The sequence below is a fragment of the Mobula hypostoma genome, chromosome 2 (genome assembly GCF_963921235.1).
Source record: "Mobula hypostoma chromosome 2, sMobHyp1.1, whole genome shotgun sequence".
Classification (NCBI taxonomy): Eukaryota; Metazoa; Chordata; class Chondrichthyes; order Myliobatiformes; family Myliobatidae; genus Mobula; species Mobula hypostoma.
Window position 1 is genome coordinate 187,551,647 of NC_086098.1, and position 17,781 is coordinate 187,569,427.

The following is a 17,781-nucleotide window of genomic DNA, read 5'->3' on the forward strand; positions in this document are numbered from 1 at the left end:
GCAATCAATTCCTTGGTCATTTCATTATATGGAGACTAAACTGTGCACATTGTTCTGTGCAATTCAGTCAAAATTACGTGCATGATTGAGGTGTATGGGGCATCAGGGAGGGGTAGCACCTCTGGTGGAGGAACATGTCGTGTCCTTTTCAGGGCGGTTTGTCCACCTTTGGTTCCCACCTGGAACTCAGCTCCCACCTGTGGCTCCCCGTAGCTGTTTGCACTTCGACAAGCTGGCTAACCGGGTGAGGGTAGCTGATGGGTCTCAAACCCTCGGTGAGATAAGGAGTTGTCTATCCCAGTATGTGAAGACAGACTCCGGCTGATTGAGCGGACAAGACCAATGAAAGGGCCAATGGTCAAGAAGGCGGTCTCTGCAAGCATCGTGGAATGTGTAGAGCACGACAAGACACAGAAGATGTCCTGGTCATCCACTGCACTTAGTCCCATCTCCAGTCGCCTTGACTCTTGTCTTGCCACTGGATCCAGATGGGAATTGGGAAGACAGAGTGAGGCTGATGCTGCACAACACTCCTTCACTTAAATCCAAATCAAGCGCTAGTTTTGACACCATCTAATGGTGTCAAAGTCTTCATTGATGACGATGGACGAACCTTAGTACATGCATGATTAACTTCAGTTTTTCAATTTGAGATTTTTAGCATTAATCCCAGCACAGTGCTTTCAATTTTCTGTGGTTTTTTAACTTGTTATGCCACAAAACTTTTGATGGCTTTCTGTACCTACAACACATTTTTTTTTAAAAGTACCACAGCAGAATAAGTAAAGCAAATAGGAAAGGCTGTAAATAATTTAATCCTTATTCTATACATTTTCTGAAGTGCTATTTCGGAAGTAACAGAAACATTATAAATATTAGTTTTGCAACATAATTAGTAATCAGCAAATTGAAGCACTAAACTGTGGAAGGGATTAATGGCCACTTATGATCATGGTTACGGCCTCGGGACAAAATATTAGCTTAGAATGCCAACAGAATTTCAAGATTATACTTCACAGCACAAAACATTCCGGTCAGAGTGTAGTCACATATAATTACTATTTCTACATCAAAGGTTCCCTTTGGACTGCATCAATTAATGCTGACATTCCTGTGCCTAATTTGCTCACATAATATCCATCGGAAATCAATTGCATTCAGTCACAACACACAGAAGACCAAATCAATGCTGCACCTGTATATTCCCTTTGCTAGTCCACTGGATGCCTTCCAGATGTCAAAACGTTTGGCAGAAGAGCTGGGACAAGGTCACTCATCAACTCTGTCAGCTACAGAAGATCTGAACTTAATAGGGTAAACTGCTACTCACAAACTTTTCGGAGTGTGTCGTCAGATCAAACTTCAAGTACCTAAATCTATAGGGGGACATTAACCTACATAAAACATATGAAGTTGATTAACCTATATAAAACAGGTACAGAAACACTTTGTTAATCTGGTATGCTTGGGTCTTTGGTGATTTCAGTCTTACAGAAATACTATATATTATGCAGTCAAATAATTCATCTAATATATTCTGTTCCAGTCACCTCATTATGGGAAGGATCTGGAAGCCTTAGAGAACATTTACCAGAATGTTGCCTGGATTAGAGTGCATGTTTTACAAGGAGAGGAGGAGTGAGTGAAGGAAGATGCAAGGTGACTTGGTGGAGGTATATCAGATGATAAGAGGCATTGATAGAGCGGACTCCCAGGACGGAAATCAGTAATGCAAGAGGTGATTGGAGGAAAGCCGGGGGGGGGGGGGGGGAGGGGAGGGAATGTCAGAGGTATTTTTTTAATACAAAGAGTGGTAAATATGTGGAATACACTGCCGGGGTGCTGGTAAAGGTAGATATATTAGGGAGATTTAAGAGGCTTTTAGATAGGCACATGGATGAAAGAAAAATGGAGGGCTATGTGCTAAGTTGACCTTGGACTAGGTTAATAGTCAGCACAGTATCATAGGCCAAAGGGCCTGTGCTTTTCTGTTCTATGTTATGACCATGTAAGTTTAAGGGAGCATTGGAACCAAAGCCAATAAGTTTCAAAGCAACACACACAAAATGCTGGAGGAACTCAGCAGATCAGACTGCACCTATGGAAATGACTAAACAGTCAACATTTCCGGCTGAAAATGTCGGACTGAAAAGGAAGGGGGAAGATGCCAGAATAAGTTTCAAAGGGATGTGGGAAACAAAGCTAGGGACATAGTGCCCTGATACAGTCTGCAAAAGGGAACCCATGAAATGATATGTTAAGCAGAGCACTGGAACTGGTGAGCTATTTGCTAAAGTACAATAAGTTCTGAATAGTTAATCAGTAGATTTTTGGAGTATAACTGGCGCTTGGGAGCTGAGTTAATTTCACTTGGGTGCACAGAACATTAACAGTAACAAATTGTCCAGAAATTGTGGAAGAGAAAATTGGTATTACATAGTGGTACCCCAGATTTCCAGTACTGCTGAAATTAGAAAAAAAATTATGGACTAAGCCTGAATGTTAAAATGTGCTTGAATACCCAAAGAAAAAGGGAAGGCATCAGAATGATGGAAAGAGATGGGAGAGGACCATTGGAACAAATTGGTTTCATCTTCAAAAGAAAACTCATAAAGTTAGACAATAAAAATTCAGAAATAGTAATGATGGACGCAGAATTGGATCACCCAGAGTATAAGGAGAAAAATTAATTTACAGAAAAAAATGGCATTGCAATATTCTTACATGAATGTTATCATTGGAAGTTTCTAATCAATATTTCAACTGCTTCTGAATAACCTGTAACCTGGATTAAATTAAGTTGATTTTTTGTTATATTTGAGCAATGAAATACATTCTGCTATACTGCAACATCAGCACTGTGAAGACACCCTGGTGTGAACTGTTTTTACCACAGTTTTGCTGATGATGCTTTGGGTTTGTCAGATGAATGGTACCCTTAAAGAATTGAACATTCTTCAGTGCAATTTACATTAATATTCAAGGCACTTCCTGAGTCCTAAAGGAAACACAATTGGAATGTATCATGATTTAGACTATAAGCTGCAACTTAAAAATTGTGAAATGAAGAACAGATAGCATTTTTACTGGAGATTCGAAACAACTGTTCAAACACATCACCTACCTTCAAGTACTGAGAAGCAAGGTCATGATGATATGACCTGGATTTTAACAGTGCCTTATCCATTGTAGCAGATGATTTTTGGCAAACTTCTCGGGTCTGACTTAAGGTGAGTGTGGACCAGGAACCTCTCTTTATGTACTTGGAGTCAGCGTTTATTGGTATATTCACACATGGTGTACATTTCAAGTCATTATTGCTTTTAGAAGCTTTAAGGGTATGTTCACTGATTGTGTTATATGCATTCATTAAGTATTTGGCAGGCCCATGGTCGGGGCGTCTCCCAAGTGTCATTAAGCTCATTGGGTTCCGATAATTGCAGTTGTCGCTATCCAAGTTATCATCTGAACTCCACCAGCCTGATATGTTTGTTCTTGTTCTGCGTTTTGTTTCTGATTTTCGGTCCTTGCTCTTGCTTCTCTTGCTCTGCTTGGGGTCATCAGAGCCAAATTTGTTGCCGTTCATACTTCCTTTGCCAGAGCCCTCAAGGGACTGAGATTTTGCGAAGAGTTTTTGCACAGAGTGTACAAGGTGGCGTATCCGACCTGGACTTTCACTTCGGTGCTTGTTGTCACTCCTCTGGAACTGCAGTGTGTGGAACCCGTCCCTGTGAATAGGCAACTGCTTTTCAAACTGGTCCAACAGGTTGGCTGGAAGGCGATTTATTTTGCTTGTGGAAGTATTCGGGGTGAAACTACAGTCATCTTGTAGATCAAAGTGCGAGTTATAATGGATCCTAGGAAAGGTGCTGCTGGCAATCTGATTGTTCAAAGGCAGGAGGCAATCTCCCTGCATTACATTAGAGGCAGGAAAACGGTGATGCTCCATTTGATAGGAGTCAGCTGGACTGAGCAGATAGGGGTTTCGTTCCTGGATGGGGGTCGGATACATTTGGTCACTTGTTGGTTCGCAGTTGTCTGAAAGGTGACGGCTTCGATTACCTCCTAAACCTTTCATAGCTGTCTGGGTTCAAATGTCATATCTCTTGTCTCAGAGTTGGAAGTAGTTATCCAGATAAGCCTGAAAGTAGAAAGCAAAAATGAAATAAATCTATCAGTGCACTATTTTATGCCACACACATTGACATGCAAAGCATTACTCTCTTCATATTTTGTGTTTTTTGGTGGACGTAATTAAGATTCGCCTGATAAACTGTCTTTCAAACTTGGCTTGTTAAGGAAAGGTTCAGCTTGACTAAATTCAGTTCTTTGAGAATATAAACAAGGAACACCAACGAGGAGAGCATTTTACTGCAATCTACATGATTTTGGCAAATCACTCATGGTATTTGATCAAGAACGTAAAATTTCCTCCATTGTATCCAAGAGAAAGAGGGAAGCTGGATCAAAAATGGGCTCTATGGGAGAAAACAAATAAGTCTTTGCAACTGGGAGCCTTCATAGAGCACAATAATACGTCACTTTCCTTTCCTGCTATAACTAACTTAGCAACTCTGGATGCGAAGATAGGGACCACAATTTTTAAAAATGCGTTAGCCATGAATATATCGAGTTTTGCATATATCACCAATTGAAGCTCTAAGAAAAACATTTGCTACTCTTGGATTAGGATCCAGGTTGTTGTTTTTCTTGGTTTTTTTAATGTATAGTTTTAGTTTTCTTTACGCTTGCACAATTATCTGCTTTGTCCATAAACTTTTAGTAACATAGTATATTTGGCTCTATGGTCCAGCCGGTGGTGTAGTGGCATCAGCACTGGACTTCGAGGCAGATGGTCCTGAGTTCAAACCCAGCCAAGTCCCAACCTGGGCAGCAGCAGTATCTGCGTGGAAGGAAGGCCTAGCAATCTACTTCCGTATCCTGGTATGAAAACCCGATGGACCCGATGGTCCATGAGGTCAAGAAGTGTTGGACTCAACTAAATGATTGAACAACAACAATATTTGGCTCTATACTTCAGTATTTCCTTTATCTGTAAAACAGAAGAGTAACCCAGGCTACGCCCACACTAGACCGGATAATTTTGAAAACACCGGTTTTGCATAAAAACGATAGGCGTCCACACCAGGCATTTTTGAAAATACCTCTGTCCACATAAAAATGGATATTTGGGCGAATCTCCTCCTACTGGGCATGTGCAGGACACACAGAAAACACGCGAAGAGGAAACCGTATACTTGGTGCGCGTTTGTCCAGTTACAGACTAGAAAATCTTAAAAGGAAATTGCCAAACGAAAGACTTGGTGCGCATTTGTCCAGAAACATTTCCTACAGCCATAGTCTCTTCACCGATGAAAGGGATGACAGCTACAACTAAATGCAATAAGGCTTGTTACTGGGCAAAAGTGAAATTTGCTGTTACCTCATTTGTTTGCCTTTACTTTTGCCAAGTCTTTGTGTATTATTTTGCTGTATTTAACATGTGCAATAATATGAGTTACTGGGCAAAAGTGACAGTTGCATCTATTGGATGTTTGCACAAGCAATACATTAATAAAACACCATGTTAGATGTATAAAACATGTCTGCATCAGTGTTATCTTGTATTTCCATGCAACGTTACATTAGGCTGTTACACATCTATTGTCAGATATTGTTGTGGTGTGGGAGGTTGCGTTCAAGAAAACAATGAAATGCCGTGCTGCCGCCACCACTTGTTCCGGCATCATGACAGTGGTTTTAAAATTAGCCGGTTACCCCGTACACCGGCCTTTTCAGTTTTAAACACTCTAGAGAGTGTTTTAGAAAAGCTCCGTTTTCTGGGGAGGAAAACATCGTTTCAGTGTGGACGGAGGGTCAAAATGAAGAGAAAGAGCTTCGGTTACAGATTTATCCGGTCTAGTGTGGACGTAGCCCCAGACAGTACCATTTTACAGGCTATTAACAGATGATTTCTTTATCTAACTAGTCAGACTGGGTTGCAGTACAAAGGGAAAACATGAGGACACATTCACTGATTACATTTTAATTGCATTACTTATTACAACAAGGTGGGTGGTGGGGTGGAGATACATCTCTACCAAAGGAAGTATAATGTACTCCTTTCCTTTGCTAATCTGCAGGTCACACTTGTGCAAGGTGTAGCACCTGCTTAGGGTCACATAAAGCCATGGATGCAGGTGGTGGATGGTCATATGAGCAGCTGGTACATATCACAAGTCCTGGTTAAGCGACACTGACGCCAGGCAGACAATCCCTCAAGAGTATTGATAATGGCTGGAGTCACCCATCTTGTAAAGACACTGCCCAGAAGAAGGCAATGGCAAACAACTTCTTTAGAAAAATTGCCAGAAACAATCACAGTCATGGAAAGACCATGATTGTCCACATCATACACATGGCACATAATGAACGAAGGATTGCTACAAGCTGACAGTGCTTGACCTGTACTATAATGAACATCAAATAAAAAGGCTGTATACCTAAGATTTGCATCTCATTGTTGACATCTGAAGAACCTTCCGGAAATATCATCAGTTCTATGTTCTATGACGTGATCAAACATGACTTTTGAATTATTTGGTCTGATTCCTGATTAAACACTCTGTTGTGTCATTAGTTATCAGGATGGTTGAAACTGAAAAAGGATGCAGGAAGATACCAAAGACTGGTTAGACAAGTGAGACAAAAGTGGCAAATGAATCTATTTCTGACAAGTGCGCATGGGAAGGGTAAACAGAGCGAAGGAAATACAATTTAAAAAATTGGCTACTAAAAAGGGTGACAGAGTGGTGATACTTTGGAAGGTATGCACAGATTCCAGAAGGAAGCAGGAACAACAGATAACATGGTTAAGGAGGCATTCGGGATTATTGACTATTGGGTGAGGCTTAGAAGAAGTAAGAAAGAAAGTTATGCTAAAACAGCAAAAAGCACCAGCTAGACCAGAAGCAGATTACTCTGTCCCATTGCTGGTCACAGTGCTACAGGAAGAACAAGACAGCATTTGAGATAAGCAGAAGGAATTTATGAGAATGTTACAAGTGCTGGAGAATTACAGTATTATCCCGAAGAGAGACTTTGAACTGGGTTCTTTTCTTTGGAACAGAGGCGACTGATGGCAGAGTTAATTGAGGTGTACAAATTATGAGAGGCCTAAGCATTGTGAATTTCTTTCCTTGCTACTAACAAGGGAGCATGGATTTAAATTAATTGATAGAAAGACTAGTGAGGAGTCAAGCAGAAAACAAAAAATTCATTCAACAAGTATTGGCAGTTTGGACACACTGCACCAAAGGCTATAGTAACCCACCCTATATTTATAAAGTACCTGAGTAATGACTTTCAAAGGACAAGTTACAAAGTTATAGTCCATGAGCAAGAAAATGTGATTAAGTTCAATAATCAATTTTTAGCCAGAAGAGGTACAATGGCCCGAATGGCTGCAACGGCTTTTGATTTTATAAGGGAACTGTTGAACAAGAGCAGAAATAGAATACATACTAGTTAAAGGAATGAATGTACATGTTGGCATTCAGCAACACCTGTTAATTCAAGAAGAGAAATTACTTCTCAAGGTCAATGTTGTGTTAAGCAATTCTATTCCACCGAGGTGAAGAACAACTTTATGTAAATGTGAAGTGCAGGTTCACTGCATCAAAAAAAATCATTATTTAAGCAAGTGCACCCTGTACTGAGAACCCAAACATGTCATACACCATCTAATTTCCTCCCCAGGTAAAGGACAATGAATTAAAGAAAAGCAAAACTTGGCATTCAATTGGCACTAATGAGAACCCCTGCCTGAGAGGGCTGGAGGCTTGCAATTTTAAAAATTCTTCTCTTGCTTTAACATGCAGGTCACATCTTCAACGAAGATTTTTTTTGTTCTTTCTTTCAGTGCCCAGCTAAATGCTTGCCTTCCCATTGTTTCCTAATGGGAGTGGACGAGAGTTGCCCGTGGACATTGCTGTGAGGCAAGGTTTTAGAGAGCCAAGGAACAAATTTGCTTTTTCATTTCTCATTTATGAATGAGTAGAATGAAGTCTGGTGAATTCCTTTTTATTTCATGATGTCTCTCATAACCTGGAGAATGACACTATCACTTCCACTGATCTATAGCATGTTTATTTAAACTTGATCACATCAAGTTCAAAATAAGTTTATTATCAAAGTACATATACTTCACCTTATACAGCCCTGATATTCTTTTTTTTTGCTGGCATATTCAAAAAATCCTGTAACCATAATAGAATCAAAGACCACACCAACAGCAACAAACAACCGGTATGCAAAAGGCAATAAACTGAGCAAATACAAAATGAATGATAAAATAAATAAATACAATCATAATAACAATAAATAAATAAGCAAGAATACTGACTACATCAGATGAAGTGTTCTTGAAAGTGAGTCCATTGTTGTGGTAACATTTCAGAAATGGGGCAAGTGAAGTTGAGTGAAGTTATCCCATCTGGTTCAAGACCCTGATGGTTGAGGGGTAATAACTGTTCCTGAACATGATGGTGTGAGTCCCAAGGGTCCTCTGTACCTTCTTCCTGAAGGCAGCAGTGAGAAGAGAGTATGTTCTGGGTGGTGGGGGTCCCTGATGATGGATGATGCTTTCCTGTGATAACGCAACATATCATTGTTTAAGTCTCTGATTTTAGCATGAGAGTACAGTTAACCTGGATGCTGAAGACTGAAGCAGTGGTGTTGGCCAGAATTGTGCAGCTTAGGGCCAAACTGTTGATTAAATATATTCTTGTCTCCTAAAATGTGGATGGTTGACCATCACAAAGCAAACACCACAACCACCATTTAATACTCTCACCAACACCCACCCTGCTTACATCCTACCTCACCAACCCTCACACACCTTGGCTGGGGAACTATCAGACCACGGCAGCACTGTAATCATTGTTCAATGGAATTCTTCAATAGCTGTGATTATTTATATGATTAACACCCACAAAATGCTGCCGTTGACATTCTGGGCTGAGAACCTTCATCAGAAATTGGGCAGAAGCCTGAGAGAGTAGGAGGTTGGGAGGGGAAACCGTACAAGCTGCCAGATGTAAGACCAGATGGGTTGGTGGTGGAGGAGAGGATGAAGTAAGAAGCTAGGAGCTGATAGGTGGAAGAGGGAAGGAGCTGCACAAGGAGGAATCTGATAGGAAAAGACAGTGGACTATGGAAGAAAGGGAAGGGGAAGGGCACCAGGGTGAACTCTGGGCAGGTGAGGAGAAGAGAAGGGTTGAGAGGGTAACCAGAATGGGGAATGGATAAAGAGAGAAGCGGGTGGGGGGAGACATTCAGAAACTGATGTTAGAGAAATAGATGGAACATAAGGTGTTACTCCTTCATATGGCTGCTTTCATGGATCTAAATCCTTAAACTGACTTGCATTTAACTATAATGTGATTAAATAGTTTACAACACATTTTCTTCAAGGTGATATTAGTAAATATATTGATATGAAACCAAGCCACTGCAACCACTGTATGTACTTGTACAGATAAGAATTTGCACTTCCTACCACTCTGAAAAGGATAGAGATCCATTCTACCGAGGTCCCTGATCTTTGAATTATTGGTCATTAAGGACACCTACTAAGCTGTCCAATGTTTAGAAAATTATCTATTTGCTTAAAGTACCTCCTTGCTGGTTGTAGAGGTGGTTTGACGTTACAGTGGTTATAAATGACAAAAGATCTGAAAGTAGCTTCTGGGGAGCGTAAGCATGTAAACTTCCATTTATCATAGCACTCAAACATTACTGCTGAGGATAATATTAATTACTCATCCCAAATTTTTCCCTCAGCTGAAAAAGTCATGAGGGGACAACCAAGAAACAATGGAGACACAAGAAAATACAGATGCTGGAACCTGAAATAACAAAATCCTTGAGGAACTCAGCAGTTCAGACAGTATCAATGGAGGGAAATGGACAGTTGATATTTTGGAAATGGATAGTTGATATCATCCGGACTGCTTCTTTAACCGAGGCAGTCATATATTTGCCAGGAGTGTCTGGAATGCACTTTGGGCCATGCTGAGAACTGCTGTGGAAGTACATGCCTTCTTCTGTTACCTGGCTGATCGCACTGATGCTTAGTTAAACATTCTGCAGTCATCGGTTAGCCTCTACCTGATTGTGAATGTCAGCACGGGTGGTCACAGTACATCATGTGCTTTCTTTCCCTCTTTTATTCTTTTGTTTCTCTTCTAATTGCTCAAGAGATTTAAATGAGGGCACATCAGTGTGGGAAGCTCTGCACAGTTAAAGCCGTGAAATCTCATACAAACTAATTAAACGACTAAATAAAATTAATTAATTCGAACAGTTGGCGAGGAAGGTGATGTGTGGTAGTGGAAATATGATGGAACTGGTGAAACCCACAGTGGTAAACATCTGCTACGAGTGTCGGCTGCATGAAGATCTTCGGTTCAGGGCTGATGAGCTGGAGTCAATGGTTCAGATGCTGCAAGGATGGAGAGAATTGCCTGGACATGGGATCTGGGGTGGTGTGGTAGCACAGTGACTGGCACAATTGCTTTACAGCGCCAGTGATCACTGACTGGAGTTTCATTCTCGCCGCTGTCTGTAAGGAGTGTGTACGTTCTCCCCATGACTGCGTGGGTTTCCTCCAAATGCTCCGGTTTCCTCCCACATTTCCAAGGACATATGGTTAGGGATTGGGTTAGTGAGTTGCAGGCATGCTACGCTGCGACACTTGTGAGCTGCCCTCTGCACCGTCCTCGGACCGTTGGTTGTTGATACAAAATGACACATAATATTTTTCAATGTTTTGATGCACATGTGACAAATAAAGCTAATTTTTAAGCTAATATTTCATCTTCTCTTTCCAGGAGGCAAACACACCGTAGCTACTGACAGGACAGTGTGCTTGCAGAAGAGACATATAGAGGGATACAGGCTCATCCCCTACCTTAGTGCAAGCCATAGTTACTGTAGCTATGGAAACTACTTGGGAACAGGTTATTTTAGATTAGATCATGTGTAATGAGGAGGGATTAATAGGAGATCATTTGATTAAGGTTTCCCTAGAGAACTGTAACCATAAAATGGTAGAATTCCAGATCTATTTTGAGGGATTATCCAAGGGTAATTATCACAATACAAAGGTGGAGTGTACTACAAAAAGCTATGAGATAGGTCAGGAGATGGATACTGCCCGATAATCTAACTGACGAAGGGTCTCGGCCTGAAACGTCGACTGCGCCTCTTCCTATAGATGCTGCCTGGCCTGCTGCGTTCACCAGCAACTTTGATGTATGTTGCGATAATCTAACTGTTGGTTGATAATGCTCCACAGAAATTTATCCCCATTATAAAGAGGGATTCCAGGAGAAGAATCATCATCCATGGTCAAGGGCAATGGAAAAGTAGGGCACTCAAACCGGCAAGTGCTGGTAGTGCAGCAGAGAACTGGAAATTTTTCAGGAAACGGCAGCGAACCGACAAAATGCTCACAGGAAGGGAGGACATTGATTCTTAGAGAAAGTTTGCATGTCGTATCAAAACAAACAGTACGAGTTTCCATGGATATATAAAAAGGAAGAGGGTAGTTCAGGTAAGTGTGGAGCATTCAGTATACGCAGTAATATATAAAAGTCTTCGGCACACATATATAGCTAGGGTGCCCAAGACTTTTACACAGTACTGTAGTAATTTTATGTATTGCACAGTACTGCTGCCACAAAGAAAAAAACTAATTTTATAATATATGTGAGTGATGATAAACTTCATTTTGATCCAAATTCAGTATCAGGTGTGGGTGTCTATTGTGGACTGAGAGTGGGAAGGGGGCAGGGAGAGGAGAATCATGGTTGGGAAAAGGGGAAGGGAGAGGGGGGGGAGTGGGAAGCACCAGAGAGACATTCAATAATGATCAATAAACCAATTGTTTGAAATCAAATGACCTTACTTGGTGTCACAGTGCTGGGTGTGCCTGCACCTGGGCCACCTCCACATTCACAAATACAGTACTGTACTGTGCAAAAGACTTTAGCACCCTACCTATATATGTGTTCCTAAGACTTTTACACAGTACTGTAGTGAATTCCTGTTAATTTTGTCACGTACCCCGTGACGGGGTTAAAGAAACCAGCAGAATTGAAACCACTTTGGAGTCTCGTATTGCTATAACCTACTAATATTTATTAGTAACTACGCAATACAGTAATATAAATGAAGATAAATCACACAGGTTAGCAATGATTATATATATGTATGTAAATCAGTAAGTGTGGAAATATATGTATGAAAACCAAGCTTCTTTAAGTCTAGGGGTAAAAAGATACAGTCTTACGATGTTGAGTAAAGTTCAGTTCAGTTCAGTTCATGGTATTTAGTTGAGTAGTGATGGAGAGAGAGAGAGAGAGTGAGTTGAGTCTTCAGGTGAGCTGTTGCCCTCGATCTCCTCGTCGTCCTCCAAAATCCTTCACAAGTCACCGACTGCGACTTTAACCAGGGGGACTGGTTTTCCTGTGGTGGAGCTATCACCCCGGCAAGGGTGGACACATAGACAACTCCCCACCAGTCAACCCCTTCTCCTCAAACTGGAATAGCAACTGGATTGATCCGCCTGATCGATCCTCCAAAACCCACTTTCTCTGCGGGCACAACAATGCTCATTCAGTGTCCAGATCATGTGTCTGAGGTCTGTATCATCTGACCTCTCATTTATCTCACCAGGCTGAGCTTCACCTGTCATTCAAAGAGTCCCTCCTTCCTTTGTCCGTAAAGGAGTGCGAGCAGGCAACAAGTCCTTGGAAGTAACATCAATAATGTCCTGTTGGTCACCATAGCAACCTTTGAGCTGCTCTATTTTTATCTCCAAAGTAAAACTCTAAAGTTAACTCCTGTGTCAGTCCAACTGTCAATCTTCGTCTCTCTCTCTTTTCCAAACAAACCATCAATGATAAATGTCTCTCTCTGTCTCTCTTCAAACAGTTAGTAGGGGCACTCCTGGATCCCCTCACAATTGGGACATCAGTTAGTTGACAGAGCTGCTTATTTGGGGCAACTCTTAAAGAACAAAAACTAATCAAAGAAATAGCCGGGCTTCATTTTTTAAAATTTGGGACACCATGCCGCTTAATTGGGACAGGAGACAGTATCCGGACCACTTCTAGCTTGCGTCAGTCGTGTCCACTTGTGTGGCCATTAGACACTACACAGTGCTTACAGCGAACAATTTTTAAATATTGTCAGTTATTTTTCACAACATTGTGTGTATACACTAGAGACTGTTGTGTGTGAAAACCCAAAAGATCAGCGGTTTCTGAGATACTCAAATCACCCTGTTTGGCACCGACAATCATTCCACAGTCAAAGTCACTTAGATCACATTTCTTCCCCATTCTGCCATTGTCTGAACAACAACTGAACCTCTTTACCATGCCTGCATGCTTTTATACACTGTGTTGCTGCCACGTGATTGGCTGATTAGATATTTACATTTGCGAGCAGGTGTACAGGTATATCACTAAGTATAAGAGAGTTGAATAATTCTCTGAAGTTTGGTAGAACAGTAGCTACAGAAATCCAGACTACAGTTCTGACAACGAGCTTAAAATACACCACATCATTTAGCAAACAGTAGTCAGAGTAATTGAATTGCATTATTCTGCTCCCCTCCTCCCGTGTTATTCAATTGAAAATTAACTCTTTTCTAAAGTGAATTAGTATAATGACCATTGTAACTTGGGAAGCTTTATCATGATTATCTTCATGATTGATATTCAATTCCATAACTGGCTTTTGTTAAACAATATCACTCCCCATCTTTTGCTCAATTTGGAGCACTGCAGGAGATTTTTGCTGATTACCTACTTGTATTAACAAGCAGATGGACAGGTGTACTTAATAACATGGCCACTGAGTGTTTATGTGTGCGTGTATATATGTAAAACTGAAAACAAATAAGTGTCAATAGATTAAATCAATATTTTGGAACAAAACAGAATACTAAAAGAATTGAGCATATTAACCAGCAAAAGGTGTATGTTGACATTTCAGGTCGATGTTATGCGTTATCAGTCTTCCTCTGGGGGACAGTGGAAATGTCCCAAAAATGGGCTAATTTCAAACCTCTTGGAAGAACTTGTAAAAAACTTGTAAAAATCCCCAACATACCAGACAAAGTATTAAGAAAGTCAAATAATGAAAAGCAGACAGGTGATCAGGATATGACGGCCTGCACCCAAAGGTATTAAAGGAAGTGGTTTCAGCGATAAGAGAGTGACTGAAAGTTTTCAAATCTCACTTAATTCAGGGATGGTACGAAAAGTCTGGAAGAGAGCATGACTCACTGTTCTAGAAGGGAGGTGGATGAAAAATGTGAAACCACGTCATTTATAATGGCTATTATTGTTAAGATTCTGGAGTCAATAACCAAAGAGCTAATAATTTAGGAACAAGAAATCAAAACTAATCATTTAGTAGATAAAATCATAACTAATCATTTTGTACATAAAATCAATCCTGATCATTTAGGAGCACAAAGTTCTGCAGATGCTTTAAATCTTGAGCAACATACACAAATGCCGGAGGAACTCAGCAAGTCAGGCAGCATTTATTGAGGGAAATTTATTTCCATCCACAGATGCTGCCTGACTTGCTGAGTTCCTCCAGCATTTTGTGTGCATTAATCATTTAGGAAAGTTTAATTAAATCCAGCTGAGTCAATATTGTTTGATAAAAGGCACAGCACTGTTGACAGATATGTTTGAGTTCTTTGAGGATATAGCATTGAGAGTCAATAGAGGTTTATTTTCAAAGGTTTGACAAGGTGTTGCATATGAATCTGGTGTATAAATTGAAAGCAGGTGGTACTGGAGGAAGTGTGTTAGCATACATTGAAAACTGGATCGCTTAGAAAACAAAGAGCTGGAGTAAATGGGTCTTTTCCATTTGGAAGAACAGAAGAACTTGAGTATCCCAAGGATCAGTTCTTGGCCCTTAATTATTTATATATACATGACCTGGGGGAATGGAGTAGAATGTATATGTTATCCAAGATTGCTGATAGAGGGCATGTTGTGAAGAGGATTTGATGACCCTGCAATGGTATGTAGATTAATGTAGAATGAATGGGCAAAAAGTCAGCAAATGAAGTTCAATATGAGAAAGCTTGAGGTCTCAGACTTCGGTAGGAGGAAGCAAAGGACAGATTGTTATACAAATGAAGGAAGACTTCAAATGAGTGAAGTACTTTGGTTCTAAAAGTACATGTTCTAATGCACGAACAACAAAAACTTCAGGCAGGCGCTGCAAGTAGTTAAAAGGGCAAATGTCATACTTGCAGTTATTGCAATGGGATTTGAGTTTAGATATGCGAAAGATTTGTTGCAATTAGGGTGTTGGTGAGGCCACACCTGGAACACTGCGAGCAGTTTTGGACTCCTTACCTTAAAAAGGATATGGTAACATCGGAGGCAGTCCAAGAGAGCTTCACTCGGCTAATTCCTGGGATGAGTGTATTGTTCTATCAAGCAGGCCTAAATACAGTAGGTTTGTTCCATAGTCTTTAGAGTTTAGTTGACCGAGGGTGACCTTATTGAGATGTAAATCCTGAGTGGATATGACAGGGTAGATGTTGAGATCTTTTTACTCAAGTGAAGGGTCATAGATACAAAAGGTGATCGTCATTTAGAATGGAGAATTGTTGAAATTTCTTTATGTAGAGGTAGCGAATCCTGCAATTCATTACTCCTGAGGATTGTGGATTTTGGGATTATTAGAAAAATTAAAGGTGGGGGTAGAAATGCTTGAAAGGTCAGGGAATTACACTTTTGGGGAACAGGCACAGAAGGGGAGTTAAGGCCAGTGTTGATCGGCCACAGTGATACTGAATGGCTAGACAAGCTGGAAGGGCCAGGTAATCTCTGCTTGCTCCAGTTTTCTTGTGTACGTGTTCTCCCATGCTAAAGTATCAAACTTACCACTTATGTCCAGGGGCTTTCCATAGCTTACTGAGTTGGGACCGCATTCCACGTGGGCTCTTAATGCTATCTATAGCTGGTTCGTCGAGGAAAGCCACATTCATTTAAAGTCATGGAAAAGTACAGCACAGAAACAGGCCCTTTTCCCCATTTAGTCCATGCCAAAACCATTTAAACTGCCTACTCCCATCGACCTGCATCCAGGTCATAACCCTTCATACCCTTACCATCCATGTGCCTATCCAAACTTCTCTCAAACATTGAAATTGAGCTCGCTTGCACCACTTGTGCTGGCAGCTCATTCCACACTCTCACAACCCTCTGAGTGAAGCTTTCCCTCAGAATAAGATGACAGATCTTCTTTGAACTAATGAAAGTAAATATTTTAAAGTTCATTTTAATTAATACAAATATTTTAATTAATTTACATAAAAGTGTTCTATTTTAATTTTATATTTGTAATACACTTTAAGTAAATTATTTCTTCGCTGTTTCCGAGTGATGTTCATCCCCTAATCTGAGGAAAGACATCCTTGCCATAGAGGGAGTACAAAGAAGGTTCACCAGATTGATTCCTGGGATGGCAGGACTTTCATATGAAGAAAGACTGGATGAACTGGGCTTGTACTCGTTGGAATTTAGAAGATTGAGGGGGGATCTGATTGAAACGTATAAGATCCTAAAGGGATTGGACAGGCTAGATGCAGGAAGATTGTTCCCGATGTTGGGGAAGTCCAGAACAAGGGGTCACAGTTTGAGGATAAAGGGGAAGCCTTTTAGGACCGAGATTAGGAAAAACTTCTTCACACAGAGAGTGGTGAATCTGTGGAATTCTCTGCCACAGGAAACAGTTGAGGCCAGTTCATTGGCTATATTTAAGAGGGAGTTAGATATGGCCCTTGTGGCTACGGGGATCAGGGGGTATGGAGGGAAGGCTGGGGCAGGGTTCTGAGTTGGATGATCAGCCATGATCATAATAAATGGCGGTGCAGGCTCGAAGGGCCGAATGGCCTACTCCTGCAGCTATTTTCTATGTTTCTATCTTTAGAAATGATACAAAGATCTAACAGTACAATGATGTGACCTGCAGACTGAGCTGTACCATTCTACATTAGTGGACAAACACAGCAGCATTCCATTCGTAGGTAAGTGGCTGCAAAAAAGGACGTGAAATTGCTCAGCTAGTGCAGGGGTAGAGGCAAGACTTGGAGGTGTGTTGTGATCACTAAGCATGGATTAGTTCAGGTGAAATCCGCCATTACCAATGATAACAAAAGAGACTCAGGAGACTGGGATTTGGAGCAAGACTCAAATGGTGGAGGAATTCAGCAGGACAAGCAGTATCCTTGTGTGGTGGGGAAGGAATTGTTGATGCTTTTGGTTTAAGACTCTGCATTAATCTGGCTCCTGTTTCTTAAAAAAGGTGTTGACTTCAACAAATGAAAAAAAATCAGAGGAAATGTTCTCAGTGCCGTGCTGTTTTTATTATAGTGGTGAGTTTAAGGCTGAGGTGACAGCCTGAATCAGATGAGAAAGGATGACTGAGGTGATCACCATGTCAGAACATCCACCGACTGGCTTCATTTCTCACTACTAATTGCCACTTTAACATGAACATCTGTCCTGCACAGTTACCGTTTCATCCAAAGAGAGGAAAAAACACAGCCAATTACATTTTATATTGTCCGGATAGATTACTATAGCTTTGAGAACAGCCCATGCAATTAGTATGATACAAAGCACTCTTGACAAATCCCACTTCAGAGGATAAAGTGCAAGTACCCAACTG

General features: G+C 40.8%; 1 protein-coding gene across 4 annotated transcripts in view; it reads right to left on the reverse strand.

Annotated features, from left to right (window-relative positions):
• The window catches only part of LOC134342751 (disks large-associated protein 4-like), a 772,967-nt gene that overhangs the window by 280,340 nt on the left and 474,846 nt on the right, over positions 1 to 17,781 (reverse strand). For all 4 annotated transcript variants that reach the window (XM_063041264.1, XM_063041263.1, XM_063041265.1 and 1 more), the window contains one exon: positions 3,125 to 4,141. In XM_063041264.1, coding sequence (XP_062897334.1) covers positions 3,125 to 4,078 — 954 coding nt within the window. In that variant the 5' untranslated portion in view covers positions 4,079 to 4,141. The remainder of the gene's footprint in view (positions 1 to 3,124; positions 4,142 to 17,781) is intronic.